We start from the raw sequence: 15,416 nt of genomic DNA, 5'->3' as shown, positions 1-15,416 counted from the left end.
GAAACCGAATTCTGTTGCCCAGCCGTGTGTGATGTCGAGTTGTTAGTTTGCACCGATGTGCCCACCCCTGGTAGAATCACATCTTTATTTGCAGTAGAGACATACCCTGAGGGTGGCAGACTCCAGCCCTACATCTTTACCTCATTGGGTCCTATACTCTACTGAGTAGGAATGGGGCCACTCTGGTAAGTGCTCTTCGACATGACTGTGGCTGTAGAAACAGACCCCAAGGAAGTGTAACGAACTGCAGCCATCTTCCTCTAAGAGCAGTAACAGAAAACAGAGATGGGTGGTAGGTTTCTGTCAGCCATTGTGGCAGTATAACTCTAGGACACATCTAAACCCACTTTTCTACATGTGTCACCGTGCTTTGTTCAAATAATGATCTAATAATGATTCCCTTCATTTTTTTCCAGGGTTTCTTTGTGTCAGTATTTTACTGCTTCTTGAATGGCGAGGTAAGTAGCATCCTACGCTGGTAGTGCAATTATCATAAAGTGTAAGCGGCTTGAGTGTCTGACTTTAGGGAAATGAAATGCATTTTCACTGCCTTGCATTCACATCACCTTTGGTACTCTTGAAGACATCTCCATTGATGTGCTTCTGACCTTTACAACTCGCTACATGTTTGCCCTTTGCTTACAATGCCTTTACAAACAGGGGTTGACACGTTAATGCAATGCTGATGTACCTATAGATGATGATTTTTGTTCTTCACTTGAATAATTCATTGCATTTAATTCAGTGTATGACTTCTGAGCTTGTTCAATAGATGATTGTTTGTTTATTCAATTGTGATTCAATATCTTTTGTGCCACGCATTGGTTAAGAATCCACAGTACATGACAACACATTTCACATAGGAATTGCCCTATTGAACTGGTCTAGTGGTCTTTCTTATCCAGTATTCTGTCTCTGAGTGATCTGTACCAGATGCTTCAGAGAAAGATGAGGGAGGAAAGCAGCATGGGGAACAAGGGGGCAACCCATAAAGAACAATTCTGGAATAAGCAGCCCATACCGGAAGTTTCTTACTAACTCCTATCAGTTAGTGGCTGACTTAGTTCCTGAAGTATGAGGGTTTATATCCCTTCTCCATTTTTTTCTTATCCTGCTTATTCTAACGGTGGATGATCTCATTATTCTTATTCATGTGTAATCCTTTATTGAATCCAGCTAAGTTTTTAGCCTCAATGACATCCTGTGGCAATGAGTTCCGCAGATTAATTATGCATTGTGCATAAAAGTATATCCTTCTATCACTTTGTGGCCATATATGACAATTTTATGCTGCTACTGCACAGGGTAGATTCCTCAGGGGGCCACAGTAGCCTGTTCTCATCACCGCAGTAATGAACATGGGCTGGAATCTGGCCCACTGATTTCATTAAACACCCCAGACTCTCATTGATTGGTGCACTATGTTACCATTGCCTTGCGTATCCAAATAGCTTTCCATTCTATGGCCTTGACCAGGAGCAGGTAGGCAGTCCTTGCTGTAGTTTGTTTTAGCAGATTATTCTGGGGATATTTCAGTTTTCTTGGGGTGGGAGCAATATCGCATGGACAAAGATGCATTTTCTCTATGGCGGGGTTCCAAGACCTTTTTCCAGACCCTGAGCCAAATTCACTCCTCCTGTAACTCCATTCATTTCAGTGGGCTTACACCAAAGATGACCTGGCCCCTAGAAGAGCTGCCATATTCTTCTCTGTATGTCTTGATAGCTGTGTATTGCCAGATCTGGTGTGCTTTTCAGGTCTGTGTTTCTCCCAACTATGGTTCATCAATACTAGGGTCCCTATCTGGGTTTCTGTGTCTTTTTATGTCTCCTGTGTGCCTTGGTTTTGACTGCCTAATCCCCAGTGGGCTTCCTAGCTGTTTCTTTGTGAGATGTAACATAGACCAGGTTATATAATGATACTGACTTCCACCCTGTAAAGTGCTTTGAGATTGAAACATGAAATGTGCTACATAAGGGCGAGGTATTATTATATGACAAATGCAAACTTTTCATTTGAAACAGAAGGTTCCAAGCAGCCTAGATACGAGCAAGAATGACGATAAGTGTTAATATTTGCCACTAGTTCTCAAGAGCCTCTTTGTGATTATATTGCGTGGAAGTACTAAAGCATGCCACATCAGTTGCAGCATTTCGCAGTAGGGGTTCAGCAGTGCCTCTTTGTGAAGAGAAAGGCTTATCAGAAAGCCTGCGTGTCAGCTGTGCCATGCCACCTAGGCTGTGGGAGGGCCTGAGTTGTCAAGCCAGTGTGTGATATGCTTTCCCTTCACTGGCAGGCATGCCATACAACAGATCTTCTCACACCCCTTATTCCTCTTGGTGCAAGCATTCTCCATTCATTTGTGCTTAGCATTACCCAATAAAATGAAAAATAGTTCAAGCTTCTATAAACTTGAAGTGAATTCCACTTGATCTATTAAAAGAATGTCCCAGATGGGGAAAAAATACCATTCAATGTGCGGCAGAGCGTAATCCATTCGTTGCTGAAAGGACCCACCGTGAGTCAGGTAGGATCACAAATCCACTTGATACCCAGCACTTTCAATCCACCTGTGAGTGCTGAGTCTCTTCCATTCTATTAAATTACTTAATTCTGTGCAAGTCAGCTCATCCTTGATTCTTCTATTTCTTCCTTTTTTACCTCCTCTTGTAGATAATCAGTTTTCCTTACCCAAGTGGCTGCTGCTCTGAGCCATTGGTTCAGCTTTATTTTAGGGGTTTTTTTTAATGGTGAGATGAGCCCAAAGATATGGTGATTGGTATTAGAAAGGCAAATGAATGCAATTTTACATTCATGTCTCTAAGTTAGCTGGGGAATATGTACAATCACAAGCTAGGCAAAGAACTCCCCTGTTGACAAGGAAGACAAAAGCACCTCTTTGCACATTGTTTATTCCAGCCTCTCCCTGAAATAATTTGCGCTCATAAAAAGAATCACAGATGAACTTGTTTCTCATGGAATATGTGAAAGGGTAGAGCTCAGTGGCGCTTGGTGACTCTGAAACTGGGCAAGCGAAATTGATCTGCAGATGTCCTCTATGAGCCAGTTAAGCTCATACTGTATCTGTTTTAATACAGGGCAGGCAAATCCTAACCTGAGGAGACTTCGTTGTGGTAGGCATCCCTGCAATCTTCCCACCTTTCGGGAAACCACGGTCCTTTATCAGGATACTCAAGCACTAGCATGTTCGGTGCTTGTTGACACTTATGGATACTGCATTCATCCTGTAGCAGCAGTAAGAATTGTATAACATCCCACAGCATCTCCTGCTATGACTAGAATTGTGCCCTAGGATATAAGTAAGGCTGCTGTTGATTTGGGATCAAGGGGAACCTTGTGTATACCTCTGAGAGCATAATTTAGCCCTATATATCGTAAGTATAGATAAGAGGATGAAGGAAGGGAAAGGATGGAAGAATATATAATGTAAAACCAGACACGTAATCTATTGTTCCATGATCCAATCCAATAGATTTCATTCCAGTCGTGTTTGAAATTCAACATGCGTCCCATCTTGCCACCTTGACTGCATAATGCATGTTTCAGATCTTTGAAATCTCCTTAAGAGTGCTTCTTTTAAATGATAGCTATTACACCTGCTTTCTGAATTTGTATTGTCCATTATTTAAATCCAGATCTAGAAAAACATTATTGGTAAGGCTTTTTGATAGGTTTAGGCTTTCAAAATCTGCAGCGCAGTTGGGACAGTTTGAATCACAATGCCACAGCAGGTTGTCCTAATCATTGCCAAAAGATAGTCACCTATTCAAAAGTATGCTAATTTTTCATGTGTTAGACTATTCTCTCCGTAATGCATTTTTTTTTTTTGGCTGTGTATATATACATATGCTTATGATGTCTAAACAGTGACCGAAAATAATATCACATACTGCTTCGTTGTATTGGCCACGCCTTGATATCGACATTATTCACGTGTCTACTATAGAAACGTCATATTTCTCAGTGCACATGAACAGAGATAATGACATAAGAAATGGAAATACAGAAATAGTGTTTGCATTCTTCTGACCTCGTCCACATATTTCGTGTGTCATATTTACCCCAGTGTAGCTCAAAGGAACTCCATTCAAACTAGTGGAGTTACACCAGTTTACTGAGACCAAAAACACCCCCTCACCGGTTGCTCATTTGATTGATATTAATTACATCCTTCATTAATCTTGTGATGCTGCTGCACCCACCTCTCTTTTCAGTGACCTCTGCTTTAGAACCTCATTCTTAATTGCTGTATCTAAGCTTGTTTATAGAGGGGAATTGACCAGGAAACCTATTGTGGAATCAACTATTCTGCAATAGCTATTTTGGAATAGCTCCCCGTGTGGACATTCTATTCTGGAATGAAAGTCACTTAATTCCAGAATAATTAGTGCATTCCAAAGTGGAGTAATTATTCTAGAATAAAATCAACTTTTTTTTCCCAGAGTCGTGTCCCTGCCGAAAGCTATTCCAGAATAGTTAATGCAGTCAATTTCCCCATACAAACAAGACCTCAGCCTTTTTAAATGTCACTTTGTGCCCTGCTGGATTACCAGCTACTTGGCTGGTCTGTTTTTGCTTTCTGTGACAGATGGGACTTACAGTACCACATCTCAGAAGGTTGTATGTGCCCATTCTTGCCCAGATACTGTGGTATTGGGAGCCTTATTGTATCCAACAAACAATCCATCCCTTAGATGGCCAAGCCCGCTTTTAGCAACGACAGGAGTATGGAAAAATCATTGCTTTAAAGCTCTTTCGATTCTGTGTTCTGATCTGTTCCTCTGTCCCCACGGAGCGCTGATGAGCTACTGACTGTCTGTAGCAATTATCAAGCAATATGGACTGGAGATGAAAATGATTGAAGTCCCTGATGTGTTGACAATCTGTCATCTGTGAAACTTGCCAGCAGAAAAGAGATTTATCAGGCTAGATGTGTTCTGTGTTTGAATACAAAGCTGGATGCTGAAGTGGATATGGTGGTGTCTGTTGGTCTCTTTCATGTTTAGAGCGTTGGATCGTAGATTCTTCACCTGAAAACATTTCATCCCAAGTTTAATCACTCCTAAATCCTGTCTGCTTTACAAGTACTGGATATTGCTTTGTTCCTGTAGTAATCTCCAGAGTGCCTGCAGATAGATGTTCCTTCCTCACCAGTAGGACTTTATGCAATTACTTGTATTATCCATCTCTCTCCCTGCTGCACGCTTTCCTGATAATTTTCACAGCTCTTCTAGCTGTTTCTTCATTCCACACACACACCTGGAAAGATCATAGAGAAAAGGCTCAGAGAACGCAGTCTCTCCACTCCCTCCTTTCAAACATCAGCTGCAACATTTCCAAATTCGGAGAGTGTTTGGGATTTTTTTTGAGAAAGACTTTAAGATGAGGGTCCTTTTGTGCCTGTTTGGAGGATGGTCTCACTGCTTTCAAAGAAAGGCGCATCTCCGAGTGCCTTATTCATCTGGAGACAAGTTCTGCCTTCGTTACTCTGGAGTCAATCTGGAGTAACGCTGTTGACTGTAATAAAATTACTGCAGATTCACACTAGCATCATCAAAGGTAGATTGGGGTCTTTGTTTCTCAGAGCTGAGCCTTTCTATGCTTTGTGGCAATCTTCTGCCCAGATAATCCTGTGGGTAGTTTAGCAAAAGTTTGCTAGAAAAGGAAGTTTAAGTGATGCTTATTTTTGCTCATCTCTTCTCTCCAGACTCATTCTTTGTTCAAATTTAATTTTAAAAAGCCAGTTAAAATGACATTTCAATTCAGCCTTCTGTTCATTTTGCTATATTAATGTATGTTAAACTTAAACGGCATAATGTTGGGGAACTATGGATACTAATAATGGATACTTCCTTTCTCTCTCCCTGTCTGTCTTGTCGATTTAAACCATCAGCCTTTTGGGGTAGGGACTGTCTCTTACTCTGTGTCTGTACAGTACCTAACACTGTGTCACTACTCTACCACAAACTATAAGAAAAACAAGTGGGCCAACTGTAAATCCTTATGGAAAATAAAATGGACTCCAGTACAGTGCAGCTTGTGGTGATCCATATGGCCACTTCTTCAGGCAATGAGGTTTTCCTGTGCACCTTGCTCATTACAGGTTGTTTCTTAGGAAGGGTGACCAGATGTCCCATTTTTATAGGGACAGTCCCGTTTTTGGGGATTTTTTCTTATGTAGGTGCCTATTACTCCCCACCCCCTGTCCTGTTTTTTCACAGTGGCTAGGCGGTCACCCTACTTTTAGGAGCTCCCTGGGACTGAGTGATCTAGTACCTTGTGCCCCCCTTCTGCCTCTGAGTAGAGGCCAGAAATGAATTTCCCTTGCTTCCAAGAAGAGCCCGCCAGGGTTGCCCAAATAACAGCCAGAATCCAAAAGCCTCTTAAGAAAAGCAAGTTGTGTTGTAAGTTACAAAAGCAAAGGCAAGTGGCAGGAAATCATCTCTAGCCTAAGGCCTGGATAACAGCCTTCGCCAGGCAGGCTAAAATCTTGTAGTTACAGTTGGGTTAAGCAACTACGTCCTTACGTCTTAGAGTTTAGTGTCTCCTGGGCAGTAACTTAGAGCATCACAAATAGGACCTGTCTTTATTACCACTTCCTTCTTGAGAAAGCTTCCTAACTCCGCCTTCTTCCTGACATGCCACATCCCCCAGATGTTTGCACAGAAGGTGTGGAAGAGGGGGGGAGCTTGACACACAGCCACTGCTTTCCCTTTCCATCCTCCCCCACCCCGTTCGCAACACTCTTTTGTCCCCCTCTGCTCATGTGGGGAGGGAGGCGGGGTCAGCAGCTATCCCATGTCACTAGGAGGATAACTTTTTCCCTGGTCCCTTTCAAGTCATCTTCTGCCACCATCATACTGCTGCTGTATTCCTCCATAGAGGAATGTTCACTACACCAGCCAGGGCACTACAGCAGCTGCTTCATATGCTGTGTTGCTAATTCATGCAATATTTGGTGCTTTTCTTAAAGCCCCAGCTACTGGAGTCATGGGAATACATAAGAATCGCATCTTTCTTTTAAAAAAAAGTTTCCAGCCCTTGTGGTTGTGGAGAAAAACTTGAAAATGTGAAAAAGCATAGCCTAACGGCTCAGAGAGCAGAAGGCCTATAAAAAGAACCCCAACTTCATTATTTTTCTAAAAACTCATGGTTTGCAGAGGGGGTGGGTTGACTCATGATTTGTCAGTCCTTAGGGTAGGCAGTAGTGTATATAGATCCTTCATATGGAAGAGCTAGGCTATTAAATTACTATCTGTCAATAGGGCCTAGAATTAGATGAAGGCAGTCTATTTTTACTTCTCCATTTCCTCATGTTTTCGAGTGGGACAGTGCCCCAAGAACAGAACTACCATTGCACCGACAACCGTAGGGTCAGTTGTGGCAGGTGTAGTTTCATTGACTACAGTGAGAATTGAGTCCATGGGTCACATCCCCCCGCTGGTGTAAATTAGCATAGCCCCATTAATAGGGATCTGGCCCCATGTATCTGAGAGTAAGAAATGGGCCAAATATGGCTAATTATCTTAGGTATTCATCTGGGCCCCTTTACTGTAGTACCCAAGCATCTCACAATCTTTAATGTACTTATCCCCACAAGGCCCCGGCAGATAGGGAAGAGCTCCTGCCCTCAAGGTATAGAGGCACACATATGCATTTCAGTGGGATTTAGGCACCTAAGTACCTTGGAAGATCTGGGCCAAAGAATCTAAGTGACTTTCCCAAGATCTCACAAGGAGTCTATGACAGCACTGGGAATTGAACCTTAGTCTCTTCAGCCCCAGACACATGCCCTGCCACGCCTCACCCACTGGGCCTCTCCTCTTCCTTTCTCCCCTGGTTACAATTTGTAAGAACTTCATTTTGCCATGGCCTTGACACAGGTTGCGACTAAGTTGGATTGTTAAATGTCTATGCATCAGCAATAGGGGTGGCTAAAGCAGTTCAAACAAAACAAGCCCTCACCCAAATGTGTACCCAAAATACTAGACCAACTGAATCCAACGTTCTGTTGTGGTTCATAAGCATTTGGGTAATGTATTTTTAACACATAGTTGTGTTGCTTTCTGCGTATCCTGGCCTCCCCTGGGATGGAAAGAGCATGAGAAAAGATGACCCTGTGATATTTCAAACCTGACTGAAATCAGGTGGCACAGGGATGGGGCCCCTAAAACAACCCATTTTTGTGGGATTTCAAGCTTGCTATTTCAAACCTCAATTAGCAGGCTGCTCTCAAATATGTAGGTGCAAATTCACCCCTGGCACAAGGCCTAAATACCACTTAAATCCTGAAAACAGCACTTCAGGAGGATGTTAAGTGGTGCATGGAGCTGAATTCTACCTGCAGACTTCAATGCAAACAGTACTTGCATATCTGTGAATTGGATTCAGCCCTGTGTGTTTAAATTAGTTTTTTAATCTGATAGGCAGGTTTGATGCATCCTTTGAGAAGCCACGAGTGTAGGAAAAATGACACAGCGTGCACAGATGCCTGTACTTGTGTTACCAACCACTTAGCAACGATAAACCTTGATTGCAAACTTTTATATTTGTCAATCACAATATGGATCAAGATGTTCCAGAAAGACTCTTCTAAATTGACTGACAGGTCACAACAGCACATTTAATTTTATGTAACGTGTTTGTTTAATTAAAACGTCACTGCTGCATGTGTAGGCAGATTGGCAGGAGGTTGTTCTGGAGAAAACTGCTTCTCCATGCAACACTTCTATAGGGTAGATTTGAGTGTACTTTAATTAAAAGAGCTTTATTATTTCTGATTTTTTTAATTGATGGAGCTGTGGTCATCTTATACTTCCCAGGGATGTGTTTGACTTCTCTATACCTATGTATTTTGGTGTTCACGTATAGCAAAACTGCATACTGGCAGGTGCATGCTTCCACTATATTTTATACTTATTGAGATGCATAGATTTTAAAATCAGACAGGACCATTAGATTATCTAGTCTGACCCCCTGTATAACACAGACCATAGAATTTCACCCAGTTACCCCAGTGTTGAGCGCAATAACTGATGTTTGACTAAAACATAACTTCCAGAAAGGAAGACCTCAAGAAACAGAGCGTTGAACTCTGCAACAGTTTCAATGCCTTGCTTCAGCATTGAGTCACGGTGGAAATATAAATGCAGATGTTAAGAGCTGCATGGAGAGCTCTTGATATAAATAGTATGGGTTGATAGGAATTCTCTGTGATAAGAATAAGCCAAGTAAACTAAAGAGCAAAGTGTATAAGATCATAATTAGGCCAGCCATGATGTACGGGTTGGAATGCTGACCAGTGAAGGAGAGAGAAGAGCAACTATATTACACTGCTGAAATAAGCATCCTCAGGTGGATGCAGCGTAAGATGAGAGTTGATGACTGCTTACTTTGCTTAAGAGCCTTTGGTAAGGGACCTTGTCCAAGGCTTTCTGAAAATCTCAGTAGACTATATCCACTGGATCCCCCTTGTCCACATGCTTGTTGACCCCCTGTGACGTTACCAATCATGGCTTTGGACTAGTCCTTAGCGTGCATTCGGAGCCCTTTGGGATCGCAAGCCTGCAGGTCTCTCTCTAAAAGCTGCACTCAGGCTGCGCCACCAGTTACCGGCTCAGTGCAGGGAGCTCAGGGTGACATTCTCTGGCCTGTGCTATGCAGGGGGTCAGACTCGATGATCGTCACAGTTCCGTCTGGTCTTGACACCTGAGGCTGAAGAAGCCTGTCTCTAGTGTTGCTGTTGAGTATACACTGTAGGAGCTGGGCCCCCAAGAGCCATGGCACTGAGGAAAGTGCAGGATGGTGCCTGTCTGAGACCCACGTCCCTTGGGGGGCAGCCCAGCAGGAAACATTACCTCCAGGAAGGCTTGGATGGTAAACACTGTGTCCAAGAGCTGGGATCCACTGGTGCCCTGGAACAGAAGAGTGTGCACTGAGAAGCAGCTTTTCCATCCACCCCAGGCTTCCCGCCGACCCCTACAGGCCATGTTGTGCAAATGCTACCACGCTGCATGCAGGCCGCCATCACGCTGCACCAGTGGGCCCCATAGACAGAGAAGGCTGTAAGGCATGCTGACGGGGTGCAGTGACAGGCACCGCCATGCTGCACCAATGGGCCCCGTGCACAGGGGGGGTCCAAAGAATAGTCAATTTCCTCGCTACCTGCAAAGGGAAAAGGACGCTACTTTCTATATGCCATACCTAGGTACCCAAGGATTCGATTAGGCCTTGAGACAGTAAACCACACTAGAAAAGGTATACCATATACCATGGTGAGAAGAGTGGTATGAAGACTTGGCTGGGTAGATAGGAAGGGATGGCATTACACCTGGGGCAGGTGAAGCACAGAAATGTAGGACTGGAAGGGACCTTGATAGGTCATATAGTCCAGTCTGCTGCACTGAGGCAGAACTACCTATTATCTAGACAGGTTTCAGAGTAACAGCTGTGTTAGTCTGTATTCGCAAAAAGAAAAGGAGGACTTGTGGCACCTTAGCTACTAACCAATTTATTTTGAGCATAAGCTTTCGTGAGCTACATTGCGAGCTTCACGAAAGCTTATACTCAAATAAATGTGTTAGTCTCTAAGGTGCCACAAGTCCTCCTTTTCTATTATCTAGTCTATCCCTGACAGGCGTTTGTAATCTCCTGGAGGCCTTGCTTACACAGTGAATGGGAGAGGTGACAAGATTGAATCCTACTGTATCCCACATTTGAGAGTCCTTGGGGAAGAAAATAATATACCCAATACCGCCCTCTAGGCTCTGCCAGAGGGGACACCACACACACCCCCTCAATGAGGAACTGTAAGCAAGTGGGCTAAACTACTCCCAGTAACTGGTTTCAAGGGCTGCTGATAGATCTGATAATATCAGTGTGGATGCTTTTTCTGGCATCCATCTTCTACAAATGGATCATCAGACAAAAATGTCATACTCCTCTCCAAGTCATAGCCTGGTCTCAAATCTAGCTAGTGAGGATCCAGGAGCTTCATAGACTCCAGATGCAACCAGAACAGTCTCATAACTATTGTCTCCATGATCTTCCCTAAAAAAGGGAGTTCTGAAACCCAGACAATACTTGGCGAGACTGTCAAAGTTAAACAATGCTGTCTATGTATTTTCTTGTATGGTTATCTAAGTACTGCTAGTTAAAGGCAGCTGATGTCTTGCCTCCTCAAAAGGAAGCAAGAAGGGAAATCCACAAAGAACCCAGGACAAAACTGTCAAAAGCACTTCAGTGACTTACAAGCCTAAATTCTGTTGACTTTCAAAACATTGCCCCCAGTGCCTTCCTGGAGTTCTTTTTTCAGCCTTGAGATATGTGTGTCCCTTCACAAGCAATTAGACACTGAATTCCCAGAATATTTTCTGCCTCGTTAAGTGAGGCTAGATAAAAACCCTACTAAAAGAAGACTGAGCTTTTGCCCTCTTCTTCTCCAACATTGTCTACACGGTGTCAGCCTGACCACCTCAAATACAGTCGGTCTCCTCCCAAATGAAAGTTGAAAACATCAGAAAAGAGAGAGAAACTCTGCCCTGTTTCACATTCTGAATGTATCAGCCTGCCCCCTACTCCGATCCGTTCCGCTCACCTAGACCTCATGGATATGATGGTAGAGGAGAAGATAATATCTTAGATTCCCCCACATCCACAGCACAGGAAGAGAAAAATCTCTCCGGGCAACTATTGATCAGACTCCAAATGAGTTTTCCACCAGTGGGACTGGCCTCTGACCTGGCTGCCTCATCAGCTGCATGATGGAGACAAGACAACCTGCTAAGATGGTGAGGGGGAAGGATAATGTCTCTTGTAGATGCAAGTACATGTTTGCTTTTGTGTTTAAGGGTTTTATAATATCTCAGAAAGCCATCAGAGGAGTCGTCGGAATGATTGAAAAACGCAATCCTGCAAATTCTGGAACCCTTTGGAGGGGTGTCACCAGCTTTCCTGGGAGAATAACAACTCCATCCTCATAAAGTAGTGATGGTACAATAGAGTGCCATAGAATAGATGGCTTATTAAATTGATAGCACCAGATTAAGAAATTACATCATTAGACAGATAGATAACAGATGAGTTAGCAAAGAAGGGTAATCAGGGAGGGTTGGAATGGCTAATCTCATTGGCCTTGGAATTAGGTACAATGCAAGGATAAATTTGTCCAATTTTTGGATTCAGAGTATCTTCCCCTTTTGGCCCAGGCACTATCTGTCTCTACACACTCTATTATGCTAAAAGTAGCCTATAGTGAATGTATCAGCTTGGAAGCCTGTTCATTATAGCAGCCAGCTATGAATCACCATCTAAATAGTTAGTCATCCACCTGGCCATCTATCAAAACATATTCATTCTGAACCTGAGGGACATGTATTGGGAGTGCCACAGAACCGCTGAATGAATGTGACTCTGTGGGTGGAGGTTTAATTGTGTATCCAGTACTGGTTTCACTGCCCGATGGCTGGTGGCCTACAAAGAGAATATAAGAACTGCTACTGGAGATTACCCTTTAGTGCAAGGTCATGCGAGCGACAAAATCTTCCCTTTCAGGCCCCAGAGTAGCCGCACAGCCTCAGGGCTGCAGTAACCTCTCCTTCAAATGAAGGCATGACTGCAGCGTGAGTAGGAACACCCAGGCCAACTTTAAATCTAGCTCGTGTGGGGAACAGTGGTAGTGAGCCCACACTACCCCATCTTATCTGTCCTAGTACAAGCCCGCTGGGGACCCTGGATACATACTCAGGGTCCATGCCACTACCTATTCTCTACTACTGTTACTCGCGCTGGCTAGATTAAAGCTAACACAAGTGTAGCTACCTGCGCTGCAATCACAACTTCATTTGCTGTGTAGACATACCCTAGATCCTGCCTCTCCCCTAGACAGGGATGTTGTGACTAGTGGAGCCCCAACCCTTGACCCTGTGGCTCCAATCTGTACTCGGGTGGAAGGAGCTTTGTGGCCCAAAGGAGGTACCGGTGCCAGGAGTAGGCTCCCTGTGCTTTTGACCCCCATTTGTGGACGTGGGCCGGTCCTGCTGTCTGCTAGACATTCCATGCTGCAGTTGCGGGGGCGCTGGGTTTGTCCTGATGTCTGCACTGTGTGCTGTGTGTCCTTAAAACTATGCAAAACCCACACTGTCTTCATGAAGATTTTCATGCATAGAGACACATTGCTGCGGTTGTCTTAGAAAATAAACCCCAGAGGTCCAGTCTGATTAGTGGCAAACACCCATCCATTCATTGCCGGGATTTGCTAAATTGGTGCCAAAAGGCTACTTTCCTGAAAAATGATTAATTGTAATATGATGAACTGGAAAAAAATATTAGAAAAAAAGGAAAGAATTATGTGACATAAAATTATTGGGTCACACCATCTGCAGATATGAAAAAATGGCCATGTGAGCTGCTTTTCATAAGATTAAATAATCAACTGCATCAATTCATGTAGGAGCTTTGACTTTTATTAAATTTGGTTACTTCTCTTACAACATATATTGTGTATGTGGAGCTATTAACCAATGGCAATATCTAACTGGGGGCTCCTTTAAATAGAGATGATGTTTGTAATAAACTGCCTGCCCCAGTTATCTATCGATAAGGTTGTCCCACTGCTTGAGTCGTTAACCCTGTAGAGTTATTTCCATAAGATAAAAAATCAATAATATGAGTCAGGTCTGTTCTTGGTTTAAACTTTTGTAACCAAGGAAGCCCCACAGTCCTCTTAGCTCTGACCTGTCATGTGGCCTATTGCCTTGGGCAGTAGTCTTCCATTGTTTGCAGCAATATATCTTTACTACATGAACAGACTTAATTGCTCCCGCTGTTGAGCCTGAATCAGTATGCTTGGCACACCCATTGGCTTTGATGACATGTGAGATTGTCTTTCATCATAACAGCAGTGATCTGCACTACCAAACAGAAGACTTGGGTAGCCCCCAGGACAACTGATTCCGGGGAAGCCATGGAGGTGTCTGTTCATCGACAAGAGCTAGTGAATGTTTCAGATCTAATTGCACTTTTCCTTGTTTGCGCAATTAGTGTACTTTTTGCCCTTTACACGGTTTGGAACAACTGAACATGACTGGTCAGTTGACAGGGAGTCTCATTTACTGCAGATGGTGTCTTGTTTGAGATTGTAATGCTGCAGGGGACTATTTCAAGTAATTATAATTTTAATGGTTTTTTTTAAGCCAAACTTTAAATTTTGAGCATAAACCAAGAATCCAGAATCAAAGACCTGCTTGTTTTTCCAATTCCTGTAGGTCCTCAGATACAATGGTGAGGGATTTAGACAGACAGACAGTATACTGGCAAAAAGAGCCCACCTAACACCCAGACTGCTGCAGCTGCAGTCCGTGCAAATAAAGGAGTGGCAATCTGATTGCATGCCGGGGGAGATGAAAGAGACACTAACTGAAAGTTAATAGCTCTGATTCTAACCTAGAGGATCTTCCTGCATAACTGTCAGATTCTCTTCTGAACCTCTTTGGTGCACAGAGCGAACGATGAAAAAAGTCAGAGACTTGATGCTGCACACTTTGTCCTCTCCCCTAGATTACAGGGTGAATTTAATGGAACTTCCACCCAGCTTCTCCAGGAGTCATCCCCCAAATCCATTTGTTACCAAAAATCCAAGCTGTAAATTCAGTTATCTCAGTTCATAGCACAATGCTGGGAACTGGAACATAGCGTGAGCTCATTCCATGCAGAAGGCAGATGGAACTTGTTAGTGAATTCATCACTTGGACTTGTTTTTATGGAAACATTGTGATAACTCTTGGCCAGAGCCAAAGCCCATTGAAATCAGTGTGAGCCTTTCCATTTACTTCAGTGGCCTGTAGACCAGGCACTCTGAGTCTAGAAGCTGTATCCACCTAGCCACTAGCAAAGCAATGTTGAACAGTCCGGGATCATATACAATCAGGTACAATGGTCATCACTGTTGTCATTCCACCTTAACTACTGCAGCCTGTTCCTTTCTTACCTACCCAACACCTATATCACCTCCCTTCTATCCAAGATCATTTCCCATTGATCTCACCAAGCTGCCCCTTCTTTGCATCCATTTGCTCTCTCTTTTCCACCAGATCATGTTCAAGCTTCATGTCTTCAACCCAAGGCCCTTCCCACCCCTTTTCCTACTTTATTATTATTTATGGGTTTTGCCCTCGCACCTAGAGGCCCCAAGTGATTGGGTCCCCACCATGTCAAGGATGGTACAAACATATCTAGTTTTCTTTCATTCTGCCTGTGACACATGAAACATCCTCCCAAAACAGATCTGGAAGGCAGCTACGCTCTTCTGCTCCCACTTTTTTCTTAGCACACACTTCCGCTTGATGGCTGCAAGAAATTAGCCGACTACCATGGTCAAGGGAGAGTATTGCAGGTTT

The 15,416-nt window shown here is 43.5% G+C and overlaps 1 protein-coding gene across 5 annotated transcripts in view; it reads left to right on the top strand.

Moving 5' to 3' along the window:
• CRHR2 (corticotropin releasing hormone receptor 2) overlaps positions 1-15,416 on the top strand; it is a 248,542-nt gene that overhangs the window by 226,762 nt on the left and 6,364 nt on the right. For all 5 annotated transcript variants that reach the window (XM_075126031.1, XM_048837460.2, XM_048837461.2 and 2 more), the window contains one exon: positions 417-458. In XM_075126031.1, coding sequence (XP_074982132.1) covers positions 417-458 — 42 coding nt within the window. The remainder of the gene's footprint in view (positions 1-416; positions 459-15,416) is intronic.

The sequence above is a fragment of the Caretta caretta genome, chromosome 2 (genome assembly GCF_965140235.1).
Source record: "Caretta caretta isolate rCarCar2 chromosome 2, rCarCar1.hap1, whole genome shotgun sequence".
Taxonomy (NCBI): Eukaryota; Metazoa; Chordata; order Testudines; family Cheloniidae; genus Caretta; species Caretta caretta.
This window is presented reverse-complemented; position numbering and strand designations above follow the sequence as displayed.